The 16,742-nt window shown below is 48.1% G+C and overlaps 1 protein-coding gene across 1 annotated transcript in view; it reads right to left on the minus strand.

The window, feature by feature from the left end:
• Positions 1-13,356, minus strand: part of SYT16 (synaptotagmin 16) — a gene marked incomplete at both ends in the record, with an annotated part of 35,335 nt that extends 21,979 nt beyond the window's left edge. Inside the window, one exon of the mRNA XM_084287013.1 lies at positions 12,801-13,356. Within this exon, the coding sequence (XP_084143139.1) occupies positions 12,801-13,356 (556 nt within the window). The remainder of the gene's footprint in view (positions 1-12,800) is intronic.
• Between the last annotated feature and the right edge of the window lie 3,386 nt (positions 13,357-16,742).

Below are 16,742 nucleotides of genomic sequence, written 5' to 3' on the forward strand. Positions count from 1 at the left end.
GACATGCAACTTTTGCTAAAAGGCTTGCTAAAGAAATGACTTAAATGGCACAGATCAAAAATATATTAGAACAAAGTCCCGCAGTCTTTATTCTGGCAAAATAATCCATAAAAACCCCTGGGGTTTTGGAGCCAGAACTCAAAACCAATAGACAGTCAATGGAAAGATCTTCGTGGACTTCAGCAGGGCTTGGATCCAGACGCTTCCCTCTTTAAGTATTTTAGAAATGCGCTGCAGGTAATCAATAGGGAAAGCCAGTTTAGTAAGAGAGAAAGGGAGATCACATTTGGATACCTCTGTACCGACTCCTCATGGCTGGAGAGAAGGGGCTGAACATGGGTCTACGCTCCACACCTGCTTGTGGTGCTTTTTCTGATACTCCTGATCAAAAACTGTGAGCATGACATAGATCTCAAACTGCTTAATCACCTCATTCATCGCTGAAGATGCCGTCAGTTCTTCATCCACCCCGTAACTATTTACTGGGAGAAAACGACAGCTTGGGCTTTAGACAGTCTGCTGCCTTTGGCCAAGAAGCCAGATGAAACGGCACACTGTCAGCTACCAGAGGGACCTTCTGGGGACAGACAGCTGAGCAAGGGCTTGAGGAAGACTGGGGAATGAACCTGCCATGGACCTGCTTCTTCAAGCCTCAGGAAAGCCTCTGGACGGCATTTTGTACCAGCAGCAATTACAAGTTATTAGACCTTGCCCACCTCTGCGCTTCACCTTCTTTTGTTGATGCATATATTTAACAGAGCAGAACCGAGTAGGACAAAACATACACAGGGAACCACTTGTAAAATCCTCAGCCCGTGCAAAGACAAAGCAATCAGCAGAGTGCTTGAAAACTTTCTTGTCCTTGCATTTGCCTTCAGCTCCTGCAAAAGAGGAGAGGGAACTTCTTTTGTGCAGAAAAAGCAACTCAGCCCCGACCTCCTCTGAGTAACGCCACGAGCGCAGCCACGGCACATGGCTAACAGGCACTGCTGACTCCATCTGCCAGAAGCAGAGGAACTCGGGAGACCAATGTAAATCATAACCTTTAAAAGTGCAGATACACATTTGAGCACGTCCCCACAAACGCCCTTCCCCTCCTTCTCCCAGCACGTGCTCTGCCTACGAGATGACTGCACCCTCATTAGCGCGGAAATATCTGCCAGCTGGGGGAAGGAGGGCTCAATACGCACTATATATACTTGGCCTTGCCTTCTCGGGGTGAAAACGTAGCAGCATTTCACCGATCTCCCTCCCAGCAGGAGGCTCTGACCCAGCTACACGCACGGAGAGGGAGCCCAGGGGACGATGGGCAGCCGGGGCGTGCGTGCAACGCTTGTGTACACGCATGTGAACGAGCCAGATGTCCACCGTGGCCGACCTGCTGCTCGCTCTTGAGCACCAAGTGTATAATAATGGTTGCCAAGACTCGCTTTGATAATCGCCATGGCAAACCCAAGCAGCTGAACAAATGAGCAGGGCAGGCAAGCGGGCGGAGGGCAGCTTTCTCGGGGAAAGCGCCTTTCCTCACCTCGAATCTCACTTACACCGACCACGTGGCTATCGGTGGGGAAACAGCATCCTGCCTTCGCTGGGTCACAGGTTTTTAATAGACCTCGATGACAACTGTGGCTGCTTCTCCATAAGCACTTGGGCAGCAATGATAGGGCGCTGGAGCTGGCAGCACCGAAGCAACCTGCACCCATCTCCAGCCAGCAGAAGGTGACTTTTTCCACGTCCTGCTGGCAGACCGGAGCCCCTCTTGCTCCGATTTACCACTTATCTGGCAACAAGGCTGCTGCACCTTCTAGAAAACTGCTCTCCGTTGGAGGAAAAAGCTAAACGCCCCTGTTGTGGTAAAAAAGGAAAAGGGTTTTAGGCATTGGTTTGTAAATGGGCAGTGCCCAGTCATCAGAAAATTTGATTAGTTTTACATACGCCCTTAAAAGTAAGTTTCTTTGAAATTGCTTTAACTAAGAATTATTTCAAGTTGTAACAACCCTTCGGTCTAAACGCGCTATGATCTGTCCTAATAATTGAAACGCATAAAACTAAATATTCCTTTTCCGCCAACTGTGCAGTCAACTCACTACCCACAGCTCATGCAACCTCCGCAAAATTAATTTCAAAGCTCAGCAAATACTGATAACCTCTACTTTCCACGTATCTCCTGGGCATTCAAGGCACAAAATAAAAATTACTTCACTTTAAACAAAAGTGTGCTTTTCACTCAGTTTGCCAAAAATCTGGGGTAAAACATTATCTTTAGTAACTAAGCCATGTCTTTCAGCATTTGCTAATGAATACGTAACATTAAGATCCTGGGTCCACGGGCACGAGGCTGTACACTTGAAGGATGTGTACTGATGCTGTGTGTAAATTAGGTTATTAAAAGAAATTTTGCAGAGGCCACATGGATCCCATGTTCCTGGGGCGACCTGCAAACAGAGGGGATCCCCTTCTCCAGGACAATCAGCTCAATTTGTGGTCATTTGAGAATTCAATACTACTTCTGAGGGTGCATAACTGAGGAACGCCTGATTAGGTTCATTTCAAAGCATGGGGTGCAGGAGAGAAGACAGATACCAGTGCTCGCTTTGCAGCAACGCTTGTGGGATTCCTTTGTAAATCTGCAGCAAAAACCTAAAGTTAGCTATCCAACTGCAGCCTTTAACGGGGCTGTTTCATCGTTTGTTTCCACAAAGCTCACAATTTGCTTTTTTTAAAGGATTTTTTTTAATGGCAGAATACATTGAGCCAAATTACATGTCTGTACCCTCCACTGAATTCATCTACCGCGTCTGGCTTGGGCGAAGGGAGGAGTTTGGCCGGGTTTTAGGGATTATTGGCCTCTTGACTTTGACTCCAACTGCACAAATCCCCAGAGCATGACTGCATCACCACTTGTTATGACACGATGCTATTTCTTACTTGCATTCGGAAGCACACAGGCTAATTAAACAGAGGCACTGGGGAATCTGTAGCAAATGCTTGATACGTCTGCTGTTGAATCCGTGCCTGAGCAGCAGACAGCTCCATGTCAGCTTAATGTCTCCGTATTAATAAAACTAACTCTTCCCAGGGGAGGGAAAAACGTTCCCCATTCAAATATACAAGTGTCCTGATTAGGAAAGGACAAGGGGGAAACATTTTCTGTATCACCATGGAAACTTAAATAAAGGGCCCATAATTACAATCTACATTCTGGAAAGATAATGAATACATCTTGAGATCTGCAGATGTTGCGTAGCATGTGCATATTTCTAGCAACTTCAACTCAATTGCTTCTATGCATCATCTGCTTCACAAATCAGCTTCCCACCACTCTTAAGGAAGCATGTGAGTTGTTTTTGTGTTTTTTTTTTTTTGTTTTGTTTTGTTTTTTTTTCCAAGGATGACAGCATGGGAGGAAGGAGGCTGACCTCTTTTTCTTGCAAGGTATTCCAAACTACCACCGCTTACCCCAAAATTTCAAACACCCAATCAGTTACAAAGTTGGCTTACAGGCATCCAGCCACACTGAGCTAAAATGTAGGAAATAAATAATTCAAGAATTCTCTGCAGCATTACCAAGTATAAAGAATAACTTAGCATTCGTTCAAAGCTCATCCAAGAAAAAAAATTACCAAATAAAAAAACACAGCGTAAGTGTAAAATATAGATGTACCGCATCCTGTCTGCTTGCATGTTAAAAAAAAAATATATATATATAGTGATTTTGGCTGAGCAACGAAAAGTTAGCAAATAACAAATTTCTGCTCTCCTATACGTTTAATGCTGCCCTTCGCTTTCTTCCTAAAGATTTTGATTCTGCTTTACTGAAGCCAGTGAAAGCTTCCATGGGAGCAACCATCAAGCCCTGAAGGAAGTAGAAGTGTGATACCAAAAAAAAAAAAAATGTATTTGATCATATAAGCACAAACAATATCAGTCTATCCATGCATAATGCATACGCTTGGAGGATCCCAGGAGCTCTCGGTGCAGTGTTCTGTGCTATTGCACAGCCAGTCACATAGGCCTGGTCCTAAAATTTTCATGATGGGGATGACACAGAGAAATGGTGATCTGCGCTGGCTCCTAACTCAGCAAAACCCAGAGCTGCACGCAGAATAAAGAGAAGGGCTTCTCTTTGGGAAAACTGGGCCTGCTGCAAGCAATGGGTTTGCTGGAGCTGCTCGGAAAGGAGGAGGAACGCTTTTTAAAGGAAACATATGGCAATGCACATGGAGCTGCTACTACCGATTTCTGTGCAACTACAGCTTTGATTTGCACAGTGGCTTCGGTCTGGTGTCTTCTTCTCACTCTTGCTGTCAACCAGTTGAACTGGGAGTGCAAATCAACGCACAGAGTAATGCAGCTACCGGCTGCATGGGTTTGGCTAAGGAAGGGGCAACTCCTGCCCTCGTTTATGCTCAAAACTACTTGGAGATACAATCCCATCACCAGAAGCCTTCTTTTTATACAGCAGAAACCCAATCCTGAGAAACCACCCAGACCTTAAATGTATTTAAAATGGGTGGAGAATGCACTGGGACACATAAAACCCCTATTTCTGCATATGCCTTAATGGACTGTGACCAACACAGCGCTTCACCTGCGCGTTTTCTTTGCACTCAGGCCTGAGTGGTTTTGTCCCTTTCCTATAGGTAAGGGATCCCATTGGGTGCCTGGTGTTAAATATAAGCCCCCTCTTTGCTCAAGGACAAGCGGCGGTGTCCTCTTTGTGCCACAAACCCACCTTTACCTCTCCATTTGTCCTCACCCCTGACCAAACCCGACGGGAAGCTCTGTGAGGAGAAGGCTCCAGGTGCGATGTGGGCAGTGAGAGTCGCAGCTTGGCAGCTTTCAGAGCAGGGGAAATTTCCAGCAGAAAGCGAAAAGCAAACAAAAAAAGTCAAGGGGTAATCAGAAACAAGGCCAATTGTGGTATTTGGCGCTGGCCATCAGGCACTTGTAAAGCCGAACAATGCAGCAGTCAGAGCAATAAACTCCAATTCTGCACGCCGCTGTGCAAAGAAATAGAGACCTGCCCACAGAACACAGCATGACAATCAACATCTTTTCCTACCGCTTTTTTCCTACTCTGAAATTGGGATTTTAAAAATAGGAACACGGGACTCGGCTTCGAACCGACTCCTGCGTTGCTGCCCAGGGATCTTCCATGGCGAGAGGCGATGGCAGCCAAGGAGCAGAAGCAAAAACCAGCCCTGGCTTTCCCAGGCACCCACTTTGCATTTTACTTGCGGAGTAAGCGTGAGTCGGGCTTCGTTTGTGCCACTGGCTTTTATCAGCACGGGCCTGGGATTTGCAGAAAAGTGGAAGACAAAGGGTGACAGAGCTCAGGGGACCCTGCTAAGCCAGAAAATCCCCTGGCGTGGGCAGGGCTGTACCCCACTACCAGCTCCTTTCTCTTTATGAGCATTATTTTCGTGACAGCTTTCCTGCTTGCCTTTTTACCACAAGGGGTCGAATCCCTTCAGGTTCCTTATTGCCCAGCTCTTCTGTCTGGCTTGGATACTCGGTTCTCCTTCTACAACAAAAGTCACTTTGTGAGCTCTTTCCACTAGACATAAGGGGCTTTGCCTGAACCAGCCCTAGCTTCTTCCAGAAAATGCCCTTCTCCCCTCGCAGAAATCGAGCTGGCCACGAAGACCCCATACACTGTCTCCTGCTCCTCCCGTGGTTTCGCTGTGCCATGCTCACAAGCAGCCAGATCCAGCAAACGCGGGCTGATTACAGCCACTCGTGGCGCTCAGCACCGTAACCACCAGCTTCACACCCCTGAGGCTTTGTTTGCTGATTAACAGGGTGGAAATCGCCTCCCTCGCACAGATATTTGTTTGGGGTTGCTACGGATAACTACCGCATTGCAACGAGGCAGATCTTTATTTTCCCGCTGGCTTTTCTAATTGAACCTTTCTGTTTGCTGCCACGGGGCTGATTCACCGCAGCCTCTTTTCGCCACTGCTGCAACACCACCCAGCACCCCTGGGGAAATCACAGCCCTCGGGGGGCACAGGGGGCTGTGGATGTGGTGCAACAGGGCTCTGATGGGTTTGTGACCACTGCTGTCACCCAAAAGGGACAGTCCTGTCCTCCTTCTCCTCCCCATTTCTCCCTGTTGCAGTTGTGGCCAACTCACCTGGTTTAAGAGCAATGAGGAAGGGGCAGGTGACTCTCAGAGGAAGCAATGAGCAGGTTCAATCCCCCAAGCAATGGCGAGCCTGTGATTCCAGGCATGGGGAGCAGCACAACTTGTGAGCAGGGAAGGTCAGAGCTGCAGGTTCACATCACCTACTGACAGCTGCAAAACCACCCTCAGGCCCAGTGGTCTCAGCTACAGCACAGTATTTATGGTAAGAGGTCCAGGCCCTATACCACAGAGCTTCAGCAAACCTCGGTGTTCTCGTTAATCCAAACCCAGGGCTGTCTCTCCAGCGCCACAACTCTCAAACTCTTTGCTGGGAAGTGCTCCCACACAGATTATGCTGCTACGTATAGGCTGCATGGGCTCGAATCTCCTCAGCCTGAGGAACGAAATGTCTCCGAGCACAAGGCTTGCGTGTGCTCACACTCACCCGGTGCCATGAGTCCTTCCAGGGATGCTTCATCAGCAGCACTGCTCAGCTCTCTGGACGGGGGAGCACGTGCCTGCACGTCAGGGAGCTTCTGGGTGGGGTGAGGAGGCCAGGAGAGCAGCAGCTCTTCTCATGGTCACCTGAAGGGATCTTCTACAGATTCTGCTGCAGATTGGTTTGAGATTCAGTCTAACTCATCCATGGTTGGTCTACAAATAGCTGCCGATGAAGCCTCCCTAAACCAGAGGTAACTGCAGGAGAACCGTGAGAATGCATCGCAGAGGCAGAGCCCAACCACGTCTCCCTCATTACCTGGAAGATGCACACAGCACAACACTGCCCCTCACCGCCTGTAAAACTGTGCATTTTTCCCCCACGACTGCAATCTCCCTCTCTTCTTTCATCCCAGTGTTTCCCCTCGGTTACTACCATTGTGTTTTGGGAGTCCACCAGGCCACTCATGGTGACGACGGCTGCCAGCAGCTCGTCACAAGAGCCAGAAACGAAGCCACGGCCTCACCCCTACCTCTGGCAGAAGGCGAGGAGCACCACTGATGGCATCTCAATCAGTTCACGAGTGCTCTTTGTGCTGGTAAGCAACGCAAAGAGGGTGGGAAGAACCAGAGGAGGATCACCCACACTTCCAGCAGTTCTTATGGTCATTTCCTTCCGCAAGCATCTGCCCACAGCCATGGGTTTGCACGAGCAGCCTCCTGCAAAGCAGGCCGAGCGAGCAACGACTGCAGCTGGGAAGAGAAAATGGGAAGAAGTACTACTGCTGGTGTCAGCTCAGGGAAATACTATGTCCTAGTGCTGCAGGGTGCTGCTAGTATGCCTGCACGTAACCTCCACCACGACGCAGTGAGATCATTCGCACCTGCCTCGCCTGTAGTAGGAGAAGGAAGGTGAGGAGGCAGGGTTTCTAGGAGAGAGGCAGCACTTCCCAGCTGCTGCCAAGATGCTGTTTATTGGCAAATGAAGCCTCCTGGGCCCCTAAACAACCTTCCCAGAGGAAGATAAAGTCGCAGCTGCCATATGGGGAGTGGGAAGAGGATGCCACTTAGCAAAAGCGGATCAGAAAATACATGCACAAACACACACGCTCACACACACAATTTGTTCTGCAACTGTGCTGAATGGCAACAGCCATTTCTTCCTCTTAAATAAATCTTCCTGCACGCAGCTTATGCAACCGGCTGGACAGCCAGCACGGATGCTGAGTGCTCCTGGACACAGCTCCCAGGGAGCTGGGCAGGACGAAGCCTTGAGCACCAGACAAGGAGCTCGGTGAAAATCCAAACCACCGAGCCACTGCGGGCTGGCAGACTGCTTCTAAAACCACGAACTGGGGATGAACAGCAAATGTTGATGGGGATAAGACAGATCCCGCAATAGTAGCGCCTTTGAAAACTCTTTGCTTCCACTCCCCCAGCTATACAGCTGGAAATATTGCCATCCACCCCCTTTTCAGGGCCGCCACAGGCTCTCATCCACTTACTTGTGGCATTCTGGATGAAAATACCTCACAACTTGAAACTTTGCAAAGGCAGAACTGCAAAGGAGTATTTTGAATATACAAAGGAACACGGTGCTACTTTCGCAAGGACAAAAGTCTGCGCACAAATACTTCCTGAGTGGCTCTGAGTTTCCCAGAGAGAAAGCGCTGAATGCAACCTCGTGTCTGCGCTTCATCTCTCCCACTCGAGCAGCCAGGAGCATTTTCTGTGAAGTGCTTTTGTCCACCGTCTGTCTTTGCCTGCTTTCACTCAGCCCTAACGGTGCTGCTGATTCAGTGTACCCTCTTCAGATGTCCTGCTTGGAGAGCAGGCGCTGATTTTTTATAGGGCTACGTCCTGGCTGGAGCACGGGCTGGCTCCGTGGGCAGACAGGTGATAAAACACATCAACACTCAGGGTCTTTAAATGGAAACAGCCCAGCTGTCTATTTTAGTCCCAGGTGCGGGCAGAAGTTTGATTTAACACACAAGCAACAGCTTTTTGGTAGGGGTGGATCTCGCTACAGGACCTAATGAAAACTCACTTCTTGCTGAGGAATTCCTGGCCGTATAAAGGGTCATTTATCGAGGTCAGGAGCGCTTATATAGAGCAGGAAGAATAATTTCCTCCACTACAGCAATTACCGGCACAAATCAATGACCCCTGTTAAGCTGGAGGCGAAGGTAAGTAAATGCAGTGGAGCTCTCTAGTTTTAAAAACTCCCAGAGCCTCCCGTCACACACGTGTGGAGGATGACTGCAGCCATCCAGACGAGATTCCCATCAGGACACCAACCTTCCTGGTGTTCCAAGGTCAAACAATTTACTTCAGCGTGGCTGAAAGGCCGTCCTCAGCTAGCGCTGGGATTGCCTAATTGATGGGAGAAGTCTCCCCAGACTTGATGCAATTTCAGCGTAGCGCTCACCTATATATTACGCTGGTGTTATGAGCGCGGTGTCAGACAGCTCGGGAGGCTCCTCAATCACAGCACCGGCTGTGCAAAAATAGCTCGGCTCTGATTCACAACCCCGGCTCTGCCAACGTGTGCCTCTCCCCGTGTCTTTGCAGAGCAGCCACTGCCCAAACCGCTCTGCTTAATGGTCACTTTGACTTTCTGTTTGCAAAGGACGCAGGCCCCGAGGAAGAAGCGGGTTGAGCTCACTGCATTCAGAGCACGATTATCGCTGCTCTCCGCTTTTTTTCATCAGTACTGATTTTCTATAACAGCGCCAGGCTGGGAAACAGACGGACCGGCCAGCTCTACACCCCTCTGCTAGCAGCTCACTACTTTTGGAAGTGCCTTATTGCTCCACTGCTTTTTTTTTTTTTTTTTTTTTTCTTCTCCCCAACTCTTAAGCCAAATGTGCAATGATGGATTTGGCAGCCGCTCTCTCACCAGCCACCCCCAGTCAGCTGAGCCGCTCCGTCTCCGCCGCAGGGGGGATGTGAAAGCTGCTCTCTTCCCCCTTCTGAGATGGGTGATGGTTCCTCTGTCAGAAACACTGAGGTTAGACAACAAGGAAGGTCTCGAGGAAGCTGCATGAGCAAGTTCATCTCTATTTTCAAAGCATACAGGTGGTGGCAGAGACCTGCCTGCACGAAGGGGCCGCATTCCCATCACCTCAAAACCAAGCACCGTGCTTCAATGAACTCCTTCCTCATTTTTATGCCGTGGACCAAAAGCATCCAAAGTGAAAAACTTTTCCCTGCATTTGTTTTGAAACCTTGGCACGACGTTACAAGCATCACTGAAGTACAAACCAGGACTCGGCAGCAGCCAGCCCTGCACCCCGCTGCTCAGCATGCCTCGCGGTACCCAGCAGACATTTGACTTAAGAACCCAAGAATCTCATTGCTCAAACGCTGTATTAAATCCCTAAGCCTAAAAATGGTTTTCAGTAATGCGTGAGCTGCTCTGGGGCGTCGGAAAAGCTACCCTGGGAGCTAGGACACATTTCCTAGGAGGCAGAAATGTGATCAGAAACGTATTTGATAAAAAGAAGGCGGCATAATGATGGGTTTTAACTGCAGTTCTATTTTATTTCATCTCAGAAGCATGATGTAAGTTTAAGAGAGGGGAACAACTGGATTTTGTTTTGAATTTATTTTTTTTTTTAAACTTTTCTCTTCTAGGGTGATTTTTTTCCCCCCTAAATCTAATAAACTATATATTGGAATGACCTTGTAACGGGTTTCTGTGGCTCTTTAATCACCAGTGGCTGCTAAATGAAGCATATCTATTTTCTCTGTTACATTACTATTGGCAACCAGGTCTTCAGTAAGTGCCCAGAAATATTTCCATGGCAACAAAAAGCATTCAGCATCGCAACTGTTTTGTGCCAATTTAGCTTTAAAATATTCTATTGTGGAGAGAAATATGGTACATTAAGTGAAATAAAGTCAAGATGCAATGTTCTGAAAGAATATAAGGATAAACAGGATACATGTATTTGGTGGAAACGAGGAAAAAATGCCAAATGCAAGGAAAAATGCTCCAAGCTAATAGCGATGCTACTGAATGCCTTTGCTGAATGTCAGCAAGTCCATATGCTCACTTACATTGTCACTTAGGGTTAGGTAACAAAACCAGCAGAAATACGGATACCTCAAACATCTTCTTTTGATCACTCTAATCCGTGAGTGAAATTTTAAGTTGCCAGGGCATTGCAGCCTCCCTGCATGTCTAGGTTACCGTCAGAAGAGTTCGCACTCTTGATGTTAAGAGAATGAATCTAAAGGAAAAAGAGGAAATGCAAAGAAAAACGTGAAATACAAAGAGCATGTCTGTGTTTTGGAAGAGAAGGATCGCTGGGAAGAGCAAAATGAGTCCTCCCACATCAGAGTTCGCACAGAGGGCATCTTCAAACCACAGTTCAGCACCTTCTCTCCTATTATACAACTTGGAGAGCTCTGAGAAGAAAGGTATCGGGTGCCAGCCCTCCAGCAGCCAGCTTCACGACTACCAGGTACCAAGAGCACCGGATGGCCCTTTGTGCAGGGCACTGCCGAGATAAGAAGATAAAAGACCATTTGGGAGCATTCAGGGTGACAATCCCTTTGGTGTAAAAAGCCTTGCAATGCCCTCTAAAGCGCTTCGTGAGGAAGCAGAGCACTCTAGGCTGCAGCGAGGTGGGTGCCAGGGAGGTCTGCGAGGCCTCCTAGTCCTCCAGAAGGAAAGCTAATAAGTAATGGGAGAGAGCCCAGCAGCTACGTGGTCAGCATCTGCTGTTGGCTGGGAAAAGGCTCACAGCGACTCTCCCCTTCAGCTGGGGTGACAGGTTACCCGGGCACCTCTCAGTGTCACTCTGCCTTACATATCTCACTGGAAAATTCACGCTGTCCATCCCAGTGCTCCTCAGAACCATCCTCCTCAGCTGTCCCTGCAGGTGACGAACTGTTCTGACAGTGAGAGCAGCCCACTCCTGGCCCCCAGCTCCCCGAGAGCTCACCACCTTTTCTCCCGTCCACTGCAAGCAAGGGTACGGTCCAGAGACAGGACAACCTGCCCTGTGTAGCACTTGTACAGGGGGATCCGTGGCTCCAGCACACCCTGGAAGGACCCTACAAGCCCTGCTCGAATCCATATTCACTCAATTGTTATATGACACAAGCAGCCCCAGTTTGGGGGACAGAACAGCCAGACCAAAAGCTCTTTTCAATTACAGAATCACAGAATCACACCTGGCTAAGGTTGGCAGGGACCTCTGGAGGGCATCTGGCCCAAGCTCCTTCTCAAGCAGGGCCACCCAGGCCCATGCCCAGATGGCTTCTGAAGATCTCCAAGGAGGAGACCCCACAGCCTCTCAAGTTCCCCACCAGCTTCATACTGTAAACCTCCCTGCCTTCCTCCCGTTATTCCCATTCTTAGGGATTAGTTCCTGTAGAGCAGCTTTACCCCAGCAAGATCCCAAGGTGGTGCCAGCAGGACTGCAGCATTCCTGCATTTGGTTTGGACACAAATCATCGGCCTTCTGGGGCCCAGGGAAGCTCTGGCCACACCAACAGAGGTATCTACTGAGTACAATTCAAGTGGCTGAGGTTCAGTCCTGAGCACAACGACCTGAGAAGCTGTTCATGTCACTTGATGATCAGAAGTCACAGCTAGGTCTATTTAAAACCGAAAATACCAAATTCATTTCTCCATCCCATAATCTCCTGCCTGCTGTCCTTTTCAGTTTTATTTCAAAAGCCTGTGGGGGTGGTGGGAGGGGAGGAAAATGATTTGGGAGCCTTTCATCCATAAAATCATGAGATATGGCTGGGACTTTTTAGTACAGCATTTCACAGCACATGGCACAGTAACATCTTGAGATTCCTGGCACAAAGAAACAAGGTTTGAGATTATATATATCTTTAATAGCAATGACGCAAAGGCAGATGGTTCTCAAAGCAAAGGCTTAAGGCTAAACACTCTCTTTGAAGGATCCTGCTACCTGAAACAAAACATGGTGGGGTGAGAAAACCACTCCATGCTACTGCAAGAGGGCCTGAGTGGCACCTAACACACGGCATTTCATCCTGGAGATTTCCACTCATTTCAATTAGATCCATCTCATGAACAAGAAAAGAATTGGAAATGTAAGAGGGAATGGTTAGATTTTTCTGGTATTTTTGTTGGGGTTCTGTTTTATCTGTGAGAAACAAAGACAACACTGAACAAAACGAGCAGATTAGCAACTGCATCAAATCAACAGTGGAGAAGTTGTCTGGGTGTTTGAAAGGCACTTACCTGCAAAACTTGCCTTGCCATTATGAATTTCTGTGGAGCCACTCACGTTGAGGTTGTTCTCATGGTCTCTGACCCTCACAGAGGGCTCACCTTCTTCCTCAGCAATAGTAGGAAGCCGATCATGTGGCTGGAAATCTTCATTCGTCCAGTAGGATCCATTGGCTGCCAAAGGCCTGGCACTTTCATCACTCTGCTCTGGTAAGCTGGTGGCATTTTTGACCCATTTTTGCCTCTGGAGACCCAGGTCAGAGCCACTAGGGAGCGGTTGTGAAGTGAGACCAGGACCCCCAATGTGACCGTCTTCTCTAGGATATGTGTATTCCTCATCCCACAGCTCCATCTGTATTTCATCTTCTGATTCCTCAGAGTAATCCTCATAATCTCCTCCATTGTTCTCCAAGTCCCGGTTTCTCTCTTCCTCTGACTTACGACCCACCCCACTCAAATTCAGCAACGAAGCTGATATCGAGTCTCCTGCTTGCTGGAGAGCTTCGTATATTTGAGACATCCAAGACGACAGTGGCTGGAGGAAATTTTGGGCAGCCTCAGAAGCCATGTTTAGCACTATGCCGGTATCTGGTGATCAGTTGTTCGGTTTTGCCAGCATGTCACTTATAATTCAGGGAGCTACAAGAATAAGCATCAGAAGAGATTACTGCAAATTGCTTGTCCATCAACACCTGCCAACACATTATCTACCTAAGGTGTCTAGATCTGAGAGGAGAAATGGAAAAATGACTTCCACCCATTGAGAATACCGCTAGAAATCCAGAAATGATGGACAAATCACACATATTCCTGCAGAGTTGCTAAACCTTATATAAAAGCACAAACATAGAGCATGGGAGCAAGAGTACCTTTTCTGAAGCATGCGTATTCTGGTTACAGCCATCAACAGACCTGGTAAAAGATAAAGCACAAAAACTTTAGTCAAAATATCTCAGATAATGTCCTGGTCCTGACTTCTACCACACCCTTAGCACGTCCAGATGGGGAAAGGGAAGCATGGAAAATTTGGGGAGAATTATGTTTTGTTTGATTCAATTGACAGGCCCAAAGCTTGCAGAGCCAGCCTGTGGCAGAAAATCACCTCAAATGCTTTATTTCAGAAAGGCTTTACGGAAACCCTCTCTGCCCGATGCAGAGTAATTGTGCCCTTCACAGAAATGAACAAAAGACAGGAGGTGGGATGTTACAGATATGAAATTGCAGGTAACAGGAGCAAGTTAACAACAGCATTGGTCTGTATCCCATTATAACCCTCAGTAGTTGGAATAAGCTACCTGCTTCAGCCACGTCTTCACTACGAAGCTGTCCTAGACACAGCCCAGGTCCTTATAGCACTTCAGTACAGAACAATCACGATAAGATATTTATAAAAGTTGGCATATTTTAACTGCTGTTTAAGCTCTGTCATACCCAGAATAACCACACATTTGGAGAACTGTAAATATTGACCTTTGGGTTGCGATGAACTCCGAGACATGATTTCTCTGAAGCTGGAGATGGAATCAGGCTTTCCATAGCTTGCTTTCCTAAAGCTCTCCTGAATACTAAATAAGAACATTGGTCTTTTTTTTTCTGTCATAACTTGCAGAAAGCTAAGGTGCCTTTTTTTGCCCATTACACATTTTCCCAGATTATCACAAGACAGACATTCTTTGAGGGACTCGGGGAAGAAAAAGCCTACACACACAGCGTGATGGGTTTAGGAAGAAAGAATTAAATAGTTGCAGATCTGGGGCTGACAGAACTAAAAAGATGCAAAAAGAAGCTTCAAAAATGAAATAATCCCGGCAGTATTATTATTAATAATAATACCAGAATTAATTTGTCTTGCTGAACTTAGAGGCCCAGGAGTAATCAAACTATAAAAGGGTAAATACATGATGAGTAGCAGGAAAATAAAATCAGCAGCAATGTGCATTACCTTGTTAAACAATATTCAGAGAAATATCGTGGGAAGACGACAGTTTGGGGTATTTAAATGGAGCACGGATGAAGGAGGTTACACTTTTATGGGGGGGGAACTGCTTCTTTACGGATGAGATCAGTGACTTGAAAGGTCTTTTACATTTTGAAACGCCTCTACTGAATAATTCTCCTGAGTAATTTTGTCCAGTGATGTTGACTTATGGAGCAGACACTTCCAACAAGCTTATTATCTGCTTCAGTACGTACTTTAAATTGCAGTCCTACCAAGGACAGTAAATAAACAGGTCGCTAAAGCCCCTTTAAAAGCTGATGGCTGTAACAAACTCCTCTGGCTCTGGGCACACTCCAGCACCTACCTGCCAGCTGCTGGCCTCTGACCCAGCCCTGGGGCACAGGCAATGCTCCCTGCCATGCATTAAACCCTTGGCAAAGAGCAGACAATGTCGTGACACAGGCTCCCAGGTGAGCTGCTCCCTTTCACTGACCCTCCGTGCCCAGCCCTGCCCTTGTCAAAGCCTCGCTGCTCTCTGCAACTCATTTTCTCGCAGAGCTGATCACACGCTCCAGGCATAATGCATGGCACTGGTAAGTCACAGCAGCAGTCACCGGGAAGCGATGGTAATTTAGACAGCAAGATTTCCTGACATGTGGAAGGAGGTGAATTTGGGTCAGTAAGTACTAGTTACAGGATACGTTTTTAGCCAGTCAATTATTTACAGGGAACGGCAAACGAGTCTCTGATTTTGATGAAAAGAGGACTTCACAAGGCTCTGCCTCCATCTCAGCAGCAAGGAACACGACAGCAGTAGCCCTCGGAGGGATGCAGGCATCCAGGAGCGACAGCTAACCAGTGCAGAGAAAGCATATGGCTGCGAAAACGAAGCTCTGATCTGTTCTAAAATATTAACGGAAGGCAGACCTGTTATATCCTCACAGGGAATACCTTGCTCCTCTCCTTACGTATTTCTGAGCTGCTACCAGTTGGTTCCAAGTCTCCTGGATGCTGTGGCCGACTGCCCCACGGCTCAGGCAGCCAGCGCCGCGCAACAGATTCCCCAGCAGGGAGGCTGGCACCACAAACGTGAAGGCTGACGGGTTTTTTAAAGTGTGAATTTAATTCCATCACCGAATTGAAATGGTGATTTGCAATCACCTGTAGGGCCTGGACGCGGTCCCTCAGGCATCCCAAAGAGGCAGCTCAGGCTTGAACCTGCAGCTGTCATGCACCAGGCAGGCTGGGGCAAACATGGTGCGTACACACATCTTACTGCCACACGAGACTGTTCAGATCCAAAAGTATGGGTAACAGAATCACAGAATTGTCTAGGTTAGAGGAGACCTCTGAGATCACCTAGTCCAACCTCTGACCTAACACTAACAAGTCCTCCGCTAAACCATATCACTGAGCTCCACATCTAAACGTCTTTTAAAGACCTCCAGGGATGGTGACTCCACCACTTCCCTGGGCAGCCTGTTCCAATGCCTCACAACCCTTTCAGTGAAGAAGTTCTTCCTAACATCCAACCTAAAACTCCCCTGGCGCAACTTTAGCCCATTCCCCCTCGTCCTGTCACCAGGCACATGGAAGAACAGACCAACCCCCACCTCTCTACAGCCTCCCTTGAGGTACCCATAGAGAGCAATAAGGTCGCCCCTGAGCCTCCTCTTCTCCAGGCTGAACAAGCCCAGCTCCCTCAGCCGCTCCTCGTAGGACTTGTTCTCCAGGCCCCTCACCAGCTTCGTCGCCCTTCTCTGGACACGCTCCAGCACCTTCTTGTAGCGAGGGGCCCAAAGCTGAACACAGTACTCGAGGTGCGGCCTCACCAGAGCCGAGTACAGGGGGACGATCACCTCCCTAGCCCTGCTGGCCACACTGTTTCTTATGCAAGCCAGGGTGCTGTTGGTCTTCTTGGCCACCTGAGCACACTGTCAAGGGAGGTGATTGTCCCGCTCTACCCTGCGCTGGTGCTGCCTCACCTCAAGTACTGTGTGCAGTTCTGGGCACCA

This window comes from Netta rufina, assembly GCF_964035555.1.
Source record: "Netta rufina genome assembly, chromosome: 5".
In the NCBI taxonomy this organism is placed as follows: Eukaryota; Metazoa; Chordata; class Aves; order Anseriformes; family Anatidae; genus Netta; species Netta rufina.